General features: G+C 29.6%; 1 protein-coding gene across 1 annotated transcript in view; it reads right to left on the bottom strand.

Moving 5' to 3' along the window:
- LOC148235915 (O-acyltransferase like protein-like) overlaps positions 1–17,211 on the bottom strand; it is a 57,441-nt gene that overhangs the window by 19,074 nt on the left and 21,156 nt on the right. Inside the window, exon 3 of the mRNA XM_088184050.1 lies at positions 670–783. Within this exon, the coding sequence (XP_088040176.1) occupies positions 670–783 (114 nt within the window). The remainder of the gene's footprint in view (positions 1–669; positions 784–17,211) is intronic.

Raw genomic sequence — 17,211 nt, 5'->3', positions numbered from 1 at the left:
TATCAGAAGTTGATAGCGAGTTGACAAATGTTTAGCATATGAAAGGAAAGGCATTTGATGTTTTCTTGCAGGTTTTATTATATGCTATAATGATTAATATCACATATCCAACAATTTTATTGAGCGTCAACATTATGGCCGCAACAGTTAGGAATATGGGACGCAATCGCGACTATCTCGGACACCACAGCCGTAACTAAAAATCATCGAGAGTCGACGATATACGATATATGAGTTTTTAATGTGCTTAAAATAAACAAATACGTACAAATCAACTCATAATCGAAATGTTATCATTGACTTTATTCCTAAATGTAACAAATAATACTTTCATTCGGTAACAGACTGATGAAACGATTTTACATAATTTATTTTTTAATATCCGATAATAATTAAAAATGTCATTTTTAAATTTTTAATAAAAAATAACAGGCAAAAAAGTTTTAAGTTTGTATTTTTTGGCAAAACATAAAGATAAATAAAATATAAAGTTTGATTTTTTTAACAAAAAATTAGTTATCTTTAAGTAACCTTAAATCTAATAGCCCACAGGCTCTGGGTTACTAGTCTGAGATATTACGGACTACGCTATACCGGCCTTATACAAATAGAGAACAAAGAGAGTCTAAAAACACTACGCATCACATGATACAATAAATAATATCATACCTTTAGCAGTTTTAGCAGATGTTGGAAGTTCTTGCTCGCAGAGAGTGGCAGAACCTGCCCAGTATCCATTTCCCCAATAATAACCGGAACTGTACCGACCAGTCGCGTCATCCACTGCGAAAGAAAAAAACACAATAATTAATACGTTATTTGCATACATTTTACGTCACCCACTATTGATTTGTATATAATATCTTAGCAAAATTTCGTCAGTCGGCAAAGAATTCGAAAACTTTCACGAATGATTCTCGGTACGATGACACAAATATTGAACTCTATTGAAACAAAAAAAAAAAAAATAGAAACGAGTCAAGGTGATCAACTCACGTGTCGTTGCATCGCTACGTGATTTTTTTTAATAGGAAGCTTTGGTGTTTTTTGGTATGGTGGTGATTCAGAAAATGTCAGAATGTGTCAGATAAAATTGCGTGTATGTATAATATGTATTTAAATGGAATGTTGTGCTTTGCGGACATGACGTGCAAATGCATCCATAATGAGCTTGTCAAGTTTAGACATAATACAGTCACATGTCATGTTTGAAATAGTTATGTTTTTATGTACTACGTCTTTATTTATTATTTTATTAGAAATCTGACCATTGTGTTTTACAGATTCGCTTTGTAGGTCATTATAAAAACAATAATAAACATTTGTGGTGCACACATAAAATAGATGAACACTATCCTACAGTAATTTTTCCACCTCCTCATATCTATCACCGAAAACATCCTTGTGTTTGGCAAGCAAGTTGGATGGCTCGTACAATCGTTCTCAAGCGCTGACGTCATGTCGCAACGGGCAAGAGTAAGGGTCGTAATCACGATTATCTAAGGCACTTTAAAGCTCGCAGCCAAATGTCGACACCATTCCTTGGCATGGCAACTTTAAAAAGTTATTTATTAAGTTTAAAATTAGCACGTCGAGAATCCAATAAATTGTATCCTAACACTCCTTGAAATAAGCGCTAAGATACAACTACGGATACGACACGTACTCCCTTTTGTAGAGGTATTTCAAAAATTATATTCGAATACTCTCCAACAATAAGGAGTAATTCACTTAACTCAGATTCCAGATAGTGGAGCAATATTCTAGGACGTCACGAACTAGCGTATCTAGGTTACCCGGTCATTTTAATTTCAATATAATATTTGATTTTTTCATATGAAATATATACCCCATACAATTTTCAAGATACAAAATTCTCCGGCTATTTTTGTATTTAGCAAAACCCATTTAGAGATCAACTGGGTAGTGAAATCGGTGTATCGTAAAGGGACAAGAAAGCCCCATTTAACAGTGTGAAAGTATTGTTTCACAATGTAAGTTTTATGACACGTTTCATTTCGGCATCCTCAAACATTTCCCGCTTATTAAAAAAATAATAATGTGAGTATTTGCAAAAAATACACATGGCATACTCGGGGGACGGCTGTACACAAAAAAACAGAATTCAAGTCTAAAGTTATTATTTACCGTCAGTGATTTATGATCGATAGAATCTTGTTCACTTGTTATCCATCGGTTGATGGCTAGCATCGTTAGCACGAGATGTGAACAGATTTTATTTAAACTATTCCAATGCAATTTTAATACTAACTACAGAGAATAAATTATTTAATTAACATTATTTATCGTTTAAAAGGTAATAAAAAATATTTCTTCTTCACCTTTGAAAATATGAAAAGAGCAAATTCTGCATGTACAATTAGGTGATTCATAAATAGATGATTATAAAATATTCATTAAAACTTTATGACGCTTTCAAGTTTAGAATTCCTGAGAATTAACAATGGTTGGCAGTTCATAAAGTTTTTGTTATTCTTTTGACACATTTTTTCTGTAAATAATATATTGGGACGGGTGAGCCGTTTAACGTGTTTTTACGATAAGAAAATTTATATATTTAAATTATCCCACGCTCACATACAAAACGCGAAACAAGAGTGGTTCTAAAATATTTATTTGTGATTTTTCTATCTTACTTTAGTTTTATGACAAAATTAAATATAAACTGTGGACTCTAAAATTGATATATTATGACAAAAATTCAATCTTTCTTAGATACAACTTTTTAAAAAATATATTAGTTTTATCTGCGGTATAATATAATTTATCAGATTATTAAAAACAAATATTTTAAGACTGATAAATATCAACGATAATAGTTTGATAACAAACAATAAATTTATCCGCCGTTGTAATTAATTTTGAAGTATTTAGTCTGATGGTTGCAGTTTAGGAACCCTTTTCTTACTAATATTTTTTATATTAAATCTTCGCTTTTTGTTTTTCAAATGCAATTCTAAATTTATTTGTATTTTGTAAATAAAATTTATAATTATACATATTTTTATATAAAATATTTTTTTTGTAAATAATTTAATCTGATTTCTATTACAGTAAAGTTTCGCTTAAATAATTATATACATATACATCTTTAATCCTTAAACTTCTAAATCTATTATTTAAAGAAAAAATATTTAATAGGATTTAATTTAAATAAAAAAATCATGTTTATAAAATTTTCAGTGACGACAGCAATTATTAAATTTCATAGAACAAATTCATCAATATTTTAATGATTAAATCATATGGGTATACATAATATATACAAACATACATTGTTGCTACCATCAGGACATATAAATAGTTATTTAATTAGGTAATTATAATTTATTATATATTAAATTTAATATTAATTTTATTTGGATGCTAACGCTTTTTAATTAAAAATTCTTAACAATAATTTTTCATTAAAATATTTAAAAAATATGAGCGATCGCATTAACGTACCACTTGTACGCGCGTCATATCTCGTGAAGAGAAGCTCTACGGTTGACTCCCAGCAGCGAGTAAGGATCGGCCCCCAGGGACTGCGCCCCCGCCAGCCCGAGGGCCGCAAGCAAAACGAACAGCGTCCCCAAGCGCATTTCGCCTCTTCGGACCCGAACCTCGCTTGTCTTTACTGTCTAATTGCACCTAACACCGTCGATTGCGGCCATGTACTAATTTTACATATTTTATTTTATTTTACAACTTGCAAATCAATTTTAAAATGCCAGTTAAATTGATTTATACATAACGGGGCATTATAAAAGTTACAAAAAAAATGTAGAGCTATTTATAAAAATATTTTTTAATATGCTTTAAGTTCACTTTTAAAAATCATAAACAATATAAGATATATTCGTAATTAGTGTATCTCGGAGACAATCCTTTTATCACTCATTTGGGAATATGTCTATATTATTTATGACTCATTTTATTACTGCAATGGCGCCGATACGATTTTATTGCTTTTGACGTGGATTTTTGCCTTCTGAGAAGTGATACTTATTTTTGCGCTCTCCTATTGGTCAAAATTTGGCTTAAACATGCTCTAATCGGTTCTCACTTATTGTAAGTCGTAATATTGTTATTTTTTTTAAATATGAACGATATATAACCGAGCGCTTTCACTGCAACGGTGACGGCACGGTTTCATTGCTTTTGCCGTGGATTCTAAACAGAAACATAGAAAAATGCATGTCATTTAATGAAATTCTATGAATCTTAATGAAATGGATATATTAAAAAACGACCTTTAGCCCCCCCACCCCGCATAGAAAAATCTAAAATGACGTTCCGATGTGTGTACATTAATATTTCGCTTAAATAAAATATTAGCAATTATACACGTTTTAATTTTCTGCTCAATTATATTTTTATTTTTATAATTAAATACTACTTGAGTAAAATACGAAAATCAAATATTTTAGTTTATAATATAAATTATAACTCTTGTGTCAGTATATAATAGTGGGAAAAAATACCCGGAACCGAACCGAAGATAAAATATCCGAGGACCGGGTATTTGGATGCTCTAAGCGTATCGTACAGAACGCGAATCGTCGATAAATGTATGAAGTGATACGCGCTCCGCATAACAAAGACGAGCATCCTCGAAAATACTTGATTGTTTATGAAAATCAATTTTTATTACATATATTTTTTACTGTTGAAGTCGATTGAAGAATTAATTCAAAATAAAGGTATGTGTAAATTTAATCTGTAATAAGCTTGCATCGAAAAGTAAAATTTTAGACAGTCACGATTTATTACAGAAAACAGGTTTTTTATATCTACTGTATTAAATTATTTTTTAACAGTTTTATTATGCTTGTGTTTTTATATATACTATGCATATATTTGTATTGTTACTATTTTTTACATATAACTGAACAATAATAATCATGAATGCTCATTGGAGATAGTAAAAGTACAAGCACTGTATTGAGTATTGTTGATCAAGGTTAAATATTCGCAATTTAATTATATTAAACTATAATTTAAAGTTTAAGACTTTAAATATAACAGCTATAAAAAAATAGAAGCAAAGAAATTATTATTTAATAGAAATATTTATTATTGGATCTTATACTTTCGTTTAATTTTTTTTATTAATTTTAACAATTTTGACAGCAAGTTTTATGTCTTTGAAAAAAAATATAAAAAATTTCATGCTGCTATCATGAAAAAATATTTTATTGATACTGGAATATATTTTGTCCTGATAACTATTGAAATAGTTTGTGAAGAAAATAGTATTGATAAATTTAACGATAGTAAATAAAAACAATGATTTACTAATTTTAATATTCCTAAACATAAAGTGTAAAATCAATGCCTGACAATTCAGTGCTTGAAAGTTAAAATAACAATATATAATTAATTATCATCAATCATGTTGAGGTGGTTTTTTATTTTTGTTAATTATTATATGTCTATCTAATACATATAAATATATTATATGCATTAATATCTAAAAACTATCAATTTTAATAAAAAAAAATACATAGTTTAATTTAATAAAATGTAAATATATCACAGAATATGCGATATTAATACAGTTATGCAATCTCATCTACGATTCACTCGATTAACTAGTTTCACTTACAAAACCAAAAGATGGACACATTTCAAGTGCCAGTTTGCTAATGTTTTAAAGAAGCAAAAAATAAACACAAAAACCACTCTTGACACGTACATATATTCTGCGTTTTGTTTACATTGTAAATCTTGCGAATTATTACAGCACTGTTGATCATGTTTCGTTGGTTTGCGTTTTGCAACTAAACATTGCATACAAATATTTTCGATTATATAACGATTAGTTAACAAATTGAGACGTTATAGTTATCTGATCGCTCGGCACAGAGAAAAGCCATTAATCACAAGAAGAAATTCAGAACCGGTCGATTGGATAAAGTTGAATTACACTATGAATTTTGTTTACGTAAAAAACGGTATGTGTGCAAATTTTACATATTGTTATATCATAATCGATTATGCGACATTTGACACACATTTTTTGTACGAATTTTTCAGACGCAGTTATTAACTAGTAATAACACATACTGTGTTTTTATGACACAGTATGTAATGATTATAATGTGTTATTATAGTCAATGGAGAGTTATTAGCAAGAAAAAGTTGGACTATTATAATTATAATTTTATGTTTTTAAGAAGTTTGTTTTACTACTATTGTTAATGTAAGGTTAAACTTAATATTTCATATATAGCTTTATTTATGTAACACAACATAATATAATCGATCTTTGACGTTGGACTGGTTTATATATTTAATTACTTGGACATTATGGAAATCTATCATTAAAATGACATAATATAATCATTTATCATTAAAATGATATAATATATACTAGACATGTAAGTTTTTTAAATATTCCTATTTTGTATATTATATTATATATACCTATATTTAGAATTATAAAATATATGTTATACTTCTCAAATATTGACTTTCTGTTTTTTGTTTGTCAGTCTATTTATATATTTAAAAATATTTTTAATAAATTTATATATTTATTACAATAACAGTTTCTTAAACATGTACTTGATACTATGACATATTCACTGTGATAAAAAATCGTAAGGTTATTTAAATAATCAATAATGTACCTAAGAAATATTTTTGATTTAAGAGATTATTACAGCACGTTTACAACTTAGTTACATAAATTACAACTAAGTAAAGTATCTTTTATATGCTGCTGTGTAATTTAGATCGACCAAAACTGAGAGAAATGGTTGTTTGTTGAATGTTTAACACATAATATGCGTTTGATGCGTAGTACTGGTTAACACGTTTAACTGCTAAAATAAAATCAATTCTAGAAAGGATTTGCCTTTTAGCTTTAAGATGCTACAATTCTAAATTCGCTTTGCCTTAATCATAATAGGAATTTATTTGAAAATTTTATGTCGCTATGTCTCGAGTGGAGTATTCAAAACAACTATATGAATCAACTATAATAAGCTGAGTTACACTAACAAAACAGCAGTTCACAAGCGCGAAGTGCATTATTACGATCGCAAAGTGCGATGTTCTGAGCGTAGAGTGCGAGATTATAAGCTCGTAGTACGAAACAGCCTCTAGGCCTAGATTTGGTGCAAGCAATAGTGATCGCCGACATCTAATTAATTATGGAGTGGCGACGAATTACTATAGTTATGTGCAACTTTATAAGCATTATACAAGCACGAGCGCTATTCATTTATTTGGATGGATTAGGACCACTTTCAAATTTGGACAAAAATAGTAGCAATATAAACACATAATAATGCATTTTGTCAAATGAGACCAATACAATACTGCTTTTAAAGTGTCTAGTGACAGTGTTGCCAAATCTACAGCTGCTTGATTTATGATCGTTACTCAAAGGAAATTATAATGAAATAACAGTAATATGACCAAATTTTGAAAATATCAAAAGAGCACACAAAAATAAAAAGTCCATCACGGAAATTTTTGTTCGAGGAGGACAAAGAAAGACAAAGTATTATGGGACATTAAAAAAATGCCATTTAAGAAATTTTTGTTCATTTAGGGATACTGCGGGAGCTAAAAAATAGGTCACCTCGGAAATTTTTGTTCAAAGTGGACAAAGAAATACAAAATGAGGGCAACATTTTTAAGGGGGATAATCAATGATAGTTACCTTAAATAGTATAACTATTAATTTTAAAAAAATCGGCATTTCAGTAAGAGGAGGGGGCTCAATAAACATGTTGGCCTGGGGGTCCGGTTCAGGATGTGGGGGCCATGATTAGTTCGCTTATTTTGTTTATGTTTTCAACCATCGTGGCGCATAACCTGTTAGGTCACGATGGTCTTAATTTAATCTAAATAAATAAATAAATAAGAAAACAGACAAAAACATGATAAGTATTATATATCAAACGTTTTTAGGCTAATCGTAGGGGCGTAAACCGAAACTTTCCATCTCTTTCTCAATTATGAATGATGATGAAATAGATAGCTTTTGAACTGACTGTGTTAACGCAAATATAGTACAGTATTTTTTTAGATTAAATAAAATTGAATAAAATATAATAGTAATATATTGTTTTTTATTCATTATTTCTTTAATTATATATGTACATATATAGCTATCTAGGATATTTCAAAGCAGTGAAAGATCGACCACCGTACATGTACGGCGTTACTCCGCAAATGATTAAAAGAGTATGTAAACGCGAACATAGCGTACACACAATACTCCCATATAAAACTTTAATTTAGAACTTCCATCAGGGACTTTCCACTGGAATATTTTTCGATCAGGAGTTTATAAAAACCAGAACCTGATTTTTCAACTGTTTTTTTTTTCAACTTAGGACACATGGGAGTAGCGTAGCCTTTTTCTTACATTTTGATGTGATGGATACTGCACAATTAATGATATTTATCTGATGGTATATATATAAAAATCATTTAAAGAAGAATTCCTATATTAATATCATTAAATATAAGATCAAGTATTTTATATATATTTTTAGAAAGAGATGCTGACGCGTGAAGTGAAATAACAGGCAACTCACTAAAAAGCCAAAGTTAATGCGACCTTCGAAGATATTGGAAGGATTGAAAATATTACTTCATTTAATTTAAATACCTTTCTGGATGATATCAACATATTCTAGAAGAAATTGCAAGTTAAATCTTTGCAATATTATAGCAAATCGGAATGAACTAATTATCAAAATTCAGAATGATTTATATTTAAAATTAACTAATCTCTTTTTTTGGCTCAATATATTTGGCTGAATCCACATTTTCTGACATTATAAAAGCGGTTATACGAAATTATTTGAGTGAAGAACATATTGACCAATGTTTACGATTATCTCTGACTTTAAAAATATTGCCAAATCTGAGCATATAAATTATCTCATTAATAATATTTTATTTAATATAGCATTTACTATATTTATATTTATTTTATATGCCTAATTTTTTTTTCTACTGAAATGTTTAATAAGCATTGTATATTTATGAACTTATAAAAAATATTATTATTTACTCCTTGCCTATTGGTAGATCGCAATGATTTTTTTTGAAAAAAGTATATCGTCACTACTAATGTTATGCTGCCCTACACTATATAGTCACTTATCATAAGGACTAATTAATAATAATAATAATAATAATAATAATACATGTAGATAGTATCATATAATCATTCAATAATAATGCTATCATATTTTTCGTTAATCGAATATAATTTACATCATCTCAGTTCACACCGATACATATGTGCATTGTTATTGTTAGATCACGTCTGTGAGCACACATCATTAAAATGAAACAATTTGCACAATAAGATCGTATTGCACAATCGGCTTACTTCCGCGAGCGAGAAAGTGTTACGCTGACCGAATTGAAAATACGAGATGAAAAAATATGAGCAGTAAAACGTGAAATTAGCGAAGAGCATGACCAAAGATCTCAAACGTTAGGTATGCATCGGGGACGAGAAGAAAATGTATTTTTTTTGTAATGCTAAGCGTATAACGGATCGGCTTTTTGAAGTAATGTGTGTATCTAAAATAGGTGCTATTAAAACAAGTAGAAAATTATCTTTTGCAAATTCTTTTATACCCACAACTAAAAACCGCATAATTATACAACCTTCAATTCAAAAGCAAAAGCTTTCACTACTGTTCAACACCAATGTCATATAGTATTTTATTGAGTATTAGAATCAACGATAATATTTTGTAAAATAATTTTAAACATCGATGTAGTGAAATAAATTTACAACTATGTGAGTAAATAATCTTAAAAATACTATTCAGCGTAACATTCCACACTACTTGTCTTATTGTTATTGTATGCGCTTATTGAAAAAAATATTCTTAAACAATCAAGATGATTGCCATCTCGTTGATTATTCGATATCGCTGAAATCTTGGAAGACAATTGAGTCATTTCACATACGGAAAAAACGTAAAAAGCAGCAGGATGTTGCGAGACAAAAGATATAGAAAGTTAAACGCATGAAAGTTTAAATGAGAAATAAATTGCAAGACGTTAGCGCAATATGATGTTTGTTTTAAGCAAATCTTGCACTGGCTTTATGTTTATTCTTCTTCATTTATGCAACGAAAACAATCATGTTTAGTTTTCGGAGAACTGGTAAATGTGACGTTTAGAATATTTGCCATGTTTATTTTGTATGGTACTGTTACTATCAAGAGCATCATTTTATAAGGCTGTTCTTAAAGATATGAAATCAGATAAATCAAGAAGTCTGCCATATATACATATGTATGTACATTAATTAATTTTACAATGAAGCTCTAATATGCATGGAATTCTTATGAATCTCTTCCCAACTGTTTCAAAAAGAATATTTCTGGATATATTTTAATTAAGCATTAAAAAATATAAAAAATATCTACTCATAATTAGTCGTGTTTTCTGTGCTGCTCAGTGTTGCCATATAGTGAATTTCCAGAATAGGTCATAAGCAATAAAATTGTGCCATCGCATGGTGGTGAAAACGCTTGTAATCAAGCGTTTATATACAGACTTTTTAAAATAATATTACGAGTGAGAATCGAATAAAGCACATCTAAACCAAATTTTACCCAATAGGAGAGCGCAAAAAGCAATTATCCCTTCTCAGAAGTCAAAAATCCACGTCAAAAGCAATAAAATCGTGCCGTCGCCGTCGCAGTGGGAACGCTCGTTGCCGAGCGTTCCCACTGCAACGACGCCAACACGATTTTATTGCTTTTGACATGAATTTTTGCCTTCTGAGAAGTGATAATTGCTTTTGCGATCACCTATTAAGCATAATTTGGTTTCAATATACTTTGATCAGCCCTCTTATATTAGAAGTCCATAATAATATCGATAAGTATAGCTATCATATTTTTAAAACATAGTGTAATATCAAAATGCAGCATTATGTGAGATGCGATGTTTGTCTGTACTTATTCTTCCGCTTATTTTTCCCTGAGAGATTAGTTGGCTTACTTTATATTTTGGACTTGACCTAATAAAAGTTCTAAAACCATAATTAGTTTTAGAACTTTCATTAAGTTAGGTTTGGGTTTGAACAGCAAATAGGCGTTTCACAACTGTCAAATTGAGTTTCAAAGACATTTTAGAGCAGCATATTAGCACCTATCAGTTAAATTATATTTTCGCTAGTAGAAATATACATCTACTAGTGAAAATGTATTTGGACGTTACTAGTAAAAATATAACTTTACCAAAAAATAAACATACACTGTAACATTTATACATCGGTGGTAAATAAATAATGATGAGTATGTAAATATGGCAACGTCACTAATGAGCGCGGACAAATGGGCGTGCGTCAAAAGAGCGCTGCCTTAAAAGCGCTGCGTCATAAGAGCGTTTACCAAAGTAGCGCTGTAACAAAATAGCGTGCGTCAAATACGCAGACAGCCATATGAGCGTTTGACAAAAGAGAGCACGTCATAAGAGCGCAAAAATACTTGGAAAAAATCAAGTAATGAATATTTTAGGAATTAGGTATACAAAATATATGTAAATTGTAAGAAATTTCAAAAAATAAAAATTCACGAGATATAGGTGGTAAAATTAGTATTTTGTGTGCCAGAGCGCAATGACGATTAAAATAATTAGTCAATGAAAACATTATTATTTATTAATTATTACGTACTTACTCGAGTATGGCTCCCCATCCCCATACGTACGATATACATATATTTTCACTAAAATGAAACGCTGATTTTGAATTTATCATTACATTTGTTCTGTAATGATTTTTGGAAATTCCAAAAGATTGTTCTCACAGTAATTTATAAGTCGCAAAATATAAAAAAATCGCGTAAAGTGCAAACTCCACGATAAACACTCATCAGCGCTAGTTCTGTATTATTATATTTATATACAACTATCCTATCTAATTTAAAATAGATAACTGTAAAATATCCGATTTTTGGAAATTCCAAAAGTTTGTTCTCACAGTAGTTTCCAAGGCTCAAAACATAAAAAAAATTTGCGTAAGGGCCCACTATAAACATTTATCAGGTAGGTATTTATAATAAAATTACCGACTTAAGCCTAAGTGTTTTATGAAATCGGGTAACTCTCTTAAATTCTTGAATAAAAAAATCAAACTGTTTAAGTGATATTTTATGATTAAATATGCCCAAAGATAAGTAAATATTTACATATATCTTATGTATGTATATTATATTTTGTTTAGACCGAATAATGTTTTCATCTTTTAATTCTTTTCTAAAAAATACTACTTATATTTTCGTATGTACGTATATGTATATATATATATATTTTAATATGTATTAAATTATGTTAATTATTTAATTAATTATAAGATCATGATTTGCATCACATTTATTTGTAATGCATTTTTATTGTATCGCCCAAAAGACCATCGCCCATTTTGACCGATTGAATTGTCTCTATAGTATGTATGTATACTAAACACAATAATTCATTAAAATACTAAATTAACCTAAATTTTCGATATACAAACATATGTCATATGTGTATGATTAATGATAGATTAATGTTCTTACAGTTTAATATATAAAACAATAATCGTTTAATTAACTGAAATATATTATATAATATTCGTACTCAGTCGTTATTCGAGATAGAGTGTAGTCGTATAAAATATATACCCAAAAACCAACCAACTGTTTATCGTCAAATAGCAAAAAAAGGTCTATACCTGCCCTAAACTTTATGCATTCATTGCAGGTAGAGTAGATATATATTTGTCAATTTAATGAAACACTACCGAACAAATCTAATGATAGATTTAAAATCAGCGTTTCATTTTAGTACAAAATATATGTATATCGTACGTATGGGGATGGGAAGCCATACTTTCGAATGTACGTAATAATTAATAAATAATAATGTTTTCATTGACTAATCATTTTAATCGTCATTACGCTCTGGCACATAAAATACTAATTTTACCGCCTATATCTTGTGAATTTTAATTCTTCGTAAATTTCTCACAATTTACTTATATTTTATATACCTAATTCCTAAAATATTCATTACTTGATATTCTCCAAGTATTTTTGCGCTCTTATGACGTGCGCTCTTTTTTAAAGCGCTCATATGACTCTCTGCGCATTTGACGCACGCTATTTTGTTACAGCGCTACTTTGGTCAACGCTCTTATGACGCAGCGCTTATAATGCAGCGCTTATATGACGGCGCTCATTTGACGCACGCTCTTTTGACCGGCTGCCTGTAAATATATATAATGTATCTTTTCACTAGTAAAAATATATTTTGCATATTTTAAAAAATATTTTTGGGATAGATTCAAAACTGTTTTTTAATGATTTTCTTTCAGGAATAATCACATGAAACTTAATGCATTATTTATTTTCAGATCGAATACCTAAATTTATTGATACTAATTTTCATTCGTTTTTTAAACGTTCAAAAAGCAATATAATGAATAATAATTTGCAAACAAATTTTAACACAAATGGAACAGCGTCAAAAAACTACAATCTGTGTTTATTGTGAAAGTGGGCGCTTTTGAAGGCAATGTTCCGCTCCTTTTATGTATTGTATTTTATTCTTGAAATACATCAGTACATACTTTTCAAGCAACTGTAGTTTAGTTTAGATTCATTATTTGAGGTCAGTTTTTATTTTTTTTATAAATATATTCTTGCTATGATTTTTTCCGAAGTCGAGCCCCTCAAGGAAATCTCTCCCCCCTTCCCCTATTGGCAAGCCTGGATTTACACATAATCATGGAGAAACGAGAAACGTCTTTATCTAAATTTATTACAAAAGTTTGGTCAAATCAATACACCTGGTAACTCAAATTATTAGCTTTTGAAAATATAATATACTATTAAAAATAGCTCCTCTAAGTGAAATTAAGTGAACGTGACTCACCCCATTTTGAACTAATTTATATTAAAATACAATTTAATTTATTACGTTATCGAATAAGTAATACTACTTAAAGCTCGATTGGATACAAACCATTTCATGATACGTAAGATCAATCATGTCATAATAAGAGACAATCTGTTTGATGCAGTTCGATCACCAGAGCATAACTTCGCGTTTAAATGTTCATAAAGCAATAAAACGTAAACACTGTTATTTCATTACAAACAAACACATTTAAATGACAGCTTTAAATGTTGTAATACTTAAGTTAATTTTACCTATATTGGGTCAATTACATGGAAAACGCAATAATCCGAAACTCGGTTTAACATTGTTTTGGTCCAGCTGATGGTGAAAATGTCTATATTTGCAACTGTGATTCAAATATATATAAATGACAAAATAGATGTTGTAAAATATAATCAATTAGTTTCATCGATTGACGAACGTAACCAATTTTGGTTATCAGTTGCGAAAATGGTTTTTAAGACTTAAATATCGAAATTTAGTGAGTCAAACCTTAGTTGCACAAAAAGAGGAAAGTTTTAATTTAAAATTTACATAGTTCAAATTCCTAAGAAATATTTTTTGCAACATTGACACAGATTGCCGTGATGTCCATTTTGCGTGTTTTGGTCTTTGGTTACGTGTGAAAGTGATTAGGCATTAGGCGATCGGTTGTAACTTTGGTGAATAGATGCATATTATGGAACGTTGGATAACAGTCACGAGCCTAACCGGTTTTTCGAACTCGAAACCGAAAACCCCCAGAGAAAGTCTCGCAAAGATGCGACCGGATGGTGTGTTTTCAACGCATGCGCATTGGTGGCATTGTTATCATTGTGATGCAATTACTAGATGATATCGTGAATCATCGTTTTTATATTTGCATCATTTCATTTTTTGCTCTATCGAATTCCCATGTCAATGAAAACGATTTGTAACGATTATGCATGATACTTGATGCCTTGAACGGAATATTATTGTAGTGCCGTCACCTGTCACAATACAGTAGGCGTTGGATTTGTCTTTTTTACATCATTAGAATATTGGGTCATTGTATCAGTCACCAATAAAAAATGAATTGTGTATTTATATTAGGTCCTGGATCTGCTTTATGATCTAAAAAGATAAGATCGTCTAAGAAGAAAATATAATAAAATTATGTATGTACATAGAGGAGAAAAAAAATGTTTGAATTCAAATATATTCAGAAATCAGTACAAAACAGAATTAGTGATTATTATATAATTATAATTCCGACCGATCATCACAAATTAGGTTTTCCTAGATTTTCCCAATCTGACAGATGAATAAATGAAATATAAAGCGAGCTCAGTCATGCCTTGTGAAATAAATTAATTGTAAGCTATAATAAAAGTAAATAATAATTAAAATAGATGTCAATGATTTCAGTCTCTTGTCTCACTAATTATTTTAGTAGTTATTGGTTGTATTCAACTGTATTGTAAATTGTAAAGTATTTAGCTAATGCCTGTCATGTTGTAACGAATGTATGTATATATATATATAAAACAGAAAAATATGATTTTCTGTTTTATATACATATGACAGGATTACTTATTCTTGATTTGAATAAAATAAAATAAAATATGTCCTGAAATGGCCGCAAGAATTAGGTAGATTTCTGTGTCTAAAAGTTTGTAAAAAGTTTTTATTTTTAAATAATTTTAATTTCTATTAAACAAAAATTTTTTCCTGTTAACATTTTTCTCTAAGATTTTTTAAGGAATTTTGTAATCAAATCATCAAATAGTAAATAATACTTCTTAAAAATTCCCAATAAACGCTAAATTGCTATTTTCATGCATTGACCAATTAATAGAAATCTGCTTTGATATATGAATTACGATAATTTTCCAGACCTATCTCAATTTTTTTTAAATTATTTATTACGATATTCATCCGTGAGATTAGGAAAATATAGCAAAATCTAATCAATGATGTTCGATCTAAATTATAATTATAAAATAATCACTAAATCTGATCTTCAAGACGCGATAGAAATTGAAAAACACTTGGTTTCATATGAGATTCGAACCCAGGATCATAAGATATTAGTCGTCGACTTACACTACTGTAGTAGTGATAATGTAGTTCTACGTTCGTATTATATTTAATGTCAAAATCGTGCCATAGCAGTGGAAACTCTCGGTTAAGTAGCTTTCATATTAAGATTTTCTACGTTACGACTTACAATAAGTGAGAATCGAGTGAAGCATATCTAAACCAAATTTTGATCAATAGGAGAGCGCAGAAAACAATTATCACTTCTCAGAAGGCAAAAATCCACGTCAAAAGCAATAAAATCGGTTATATGTCGTTCATATTAAACAAAATTATAACAATATTACGACTTACAATAAGTAAGAACCGATTAGAGCTTATCTAAACCAAATTTTGACCAATAGGAGAGCGCAAAAAACAATTATCACTTCTCAGAAGTCAAAAATCCACGTCAAAAGCAATAAAATCATGCCGCCGCCGTCGCAGTGGGAACGCTCGTTGCCGAGCGTTCCCACTGCAACGGCGCCGACACGATTTTATTGCTTTTGACGTGAATTTTTGCCTTCTGAGAAGTGATAATTGTTTTTGCGCCCTCCTATTGACCAAAATTCGGTTTGAATATACTTTGATCAGTCCTCTTACATTAGAAGTCCATAGTAATATCAGTAGGGATAGCCTTCATATTCTTAAAACATAGTATAATATCGAAATGCAGATAAACTATGGAGCAATATGCGAGATGTAACTTCTTCTACCGCTTATTTTACCCTGAGTGAAATATTTTGCACATAATAAAAATTAAAAAAACTATAATTAGTCTTAGAATTTTCAATAGGTTAGGTTTGGGTTTGAACAGAAAATGGAGGTTTCGCAACTGTCAAATAGAGTTTCATAAACATTATAGAGTAGCATATAATTTCGCTTCCTATCAATTAAATTATATTTTCGCTAGTAGAAATATATATCTACTGATAAAAATGTGTTTGGACTTCATTAGTGACAAACTTCATATGCGACGTTTGTCTATACATACATACTTCTTCTGCTTTTTTCCTCCTGAGATTTGAGTTGGCTTAGTTTGTATTTTGGATTTGACCTAATGAAGGTTCTAAAACTGTAATTAGTTATAGTTTGGTCAATTCGTGCAGGTTAAATTTGGGTTTGAATAGCAAATGTGCGTTTCGCAACTGTCAAATTGAGTTTCATCAGCTTAATTATATTTTCGCTAGCAGAAATATATCTTCACTGAAAAATACACATTCA

Source organism: Plectrocnemia conspersa, unplaced genomic scaffold (genome assembly GCF_051122295.1).
Source record: "Plectrocnemia conspersa isolate PC_06_02 unplaced genomic scaffold, ASM5112229v1 ptg000004l, whole genome shotgun sequence".
NCBI lineage: Eukaryota > Metazoa > Arthropoda > Insecta > Trichoptera > Polycentropodidae > Plectrocnemia > Plectrocnemia conspersa.
The sequence above is the reverse complement of the archived record's forward strand: the minus strand, read 5'-3'. Positions and strand labels throughout refer to the sequence as shown.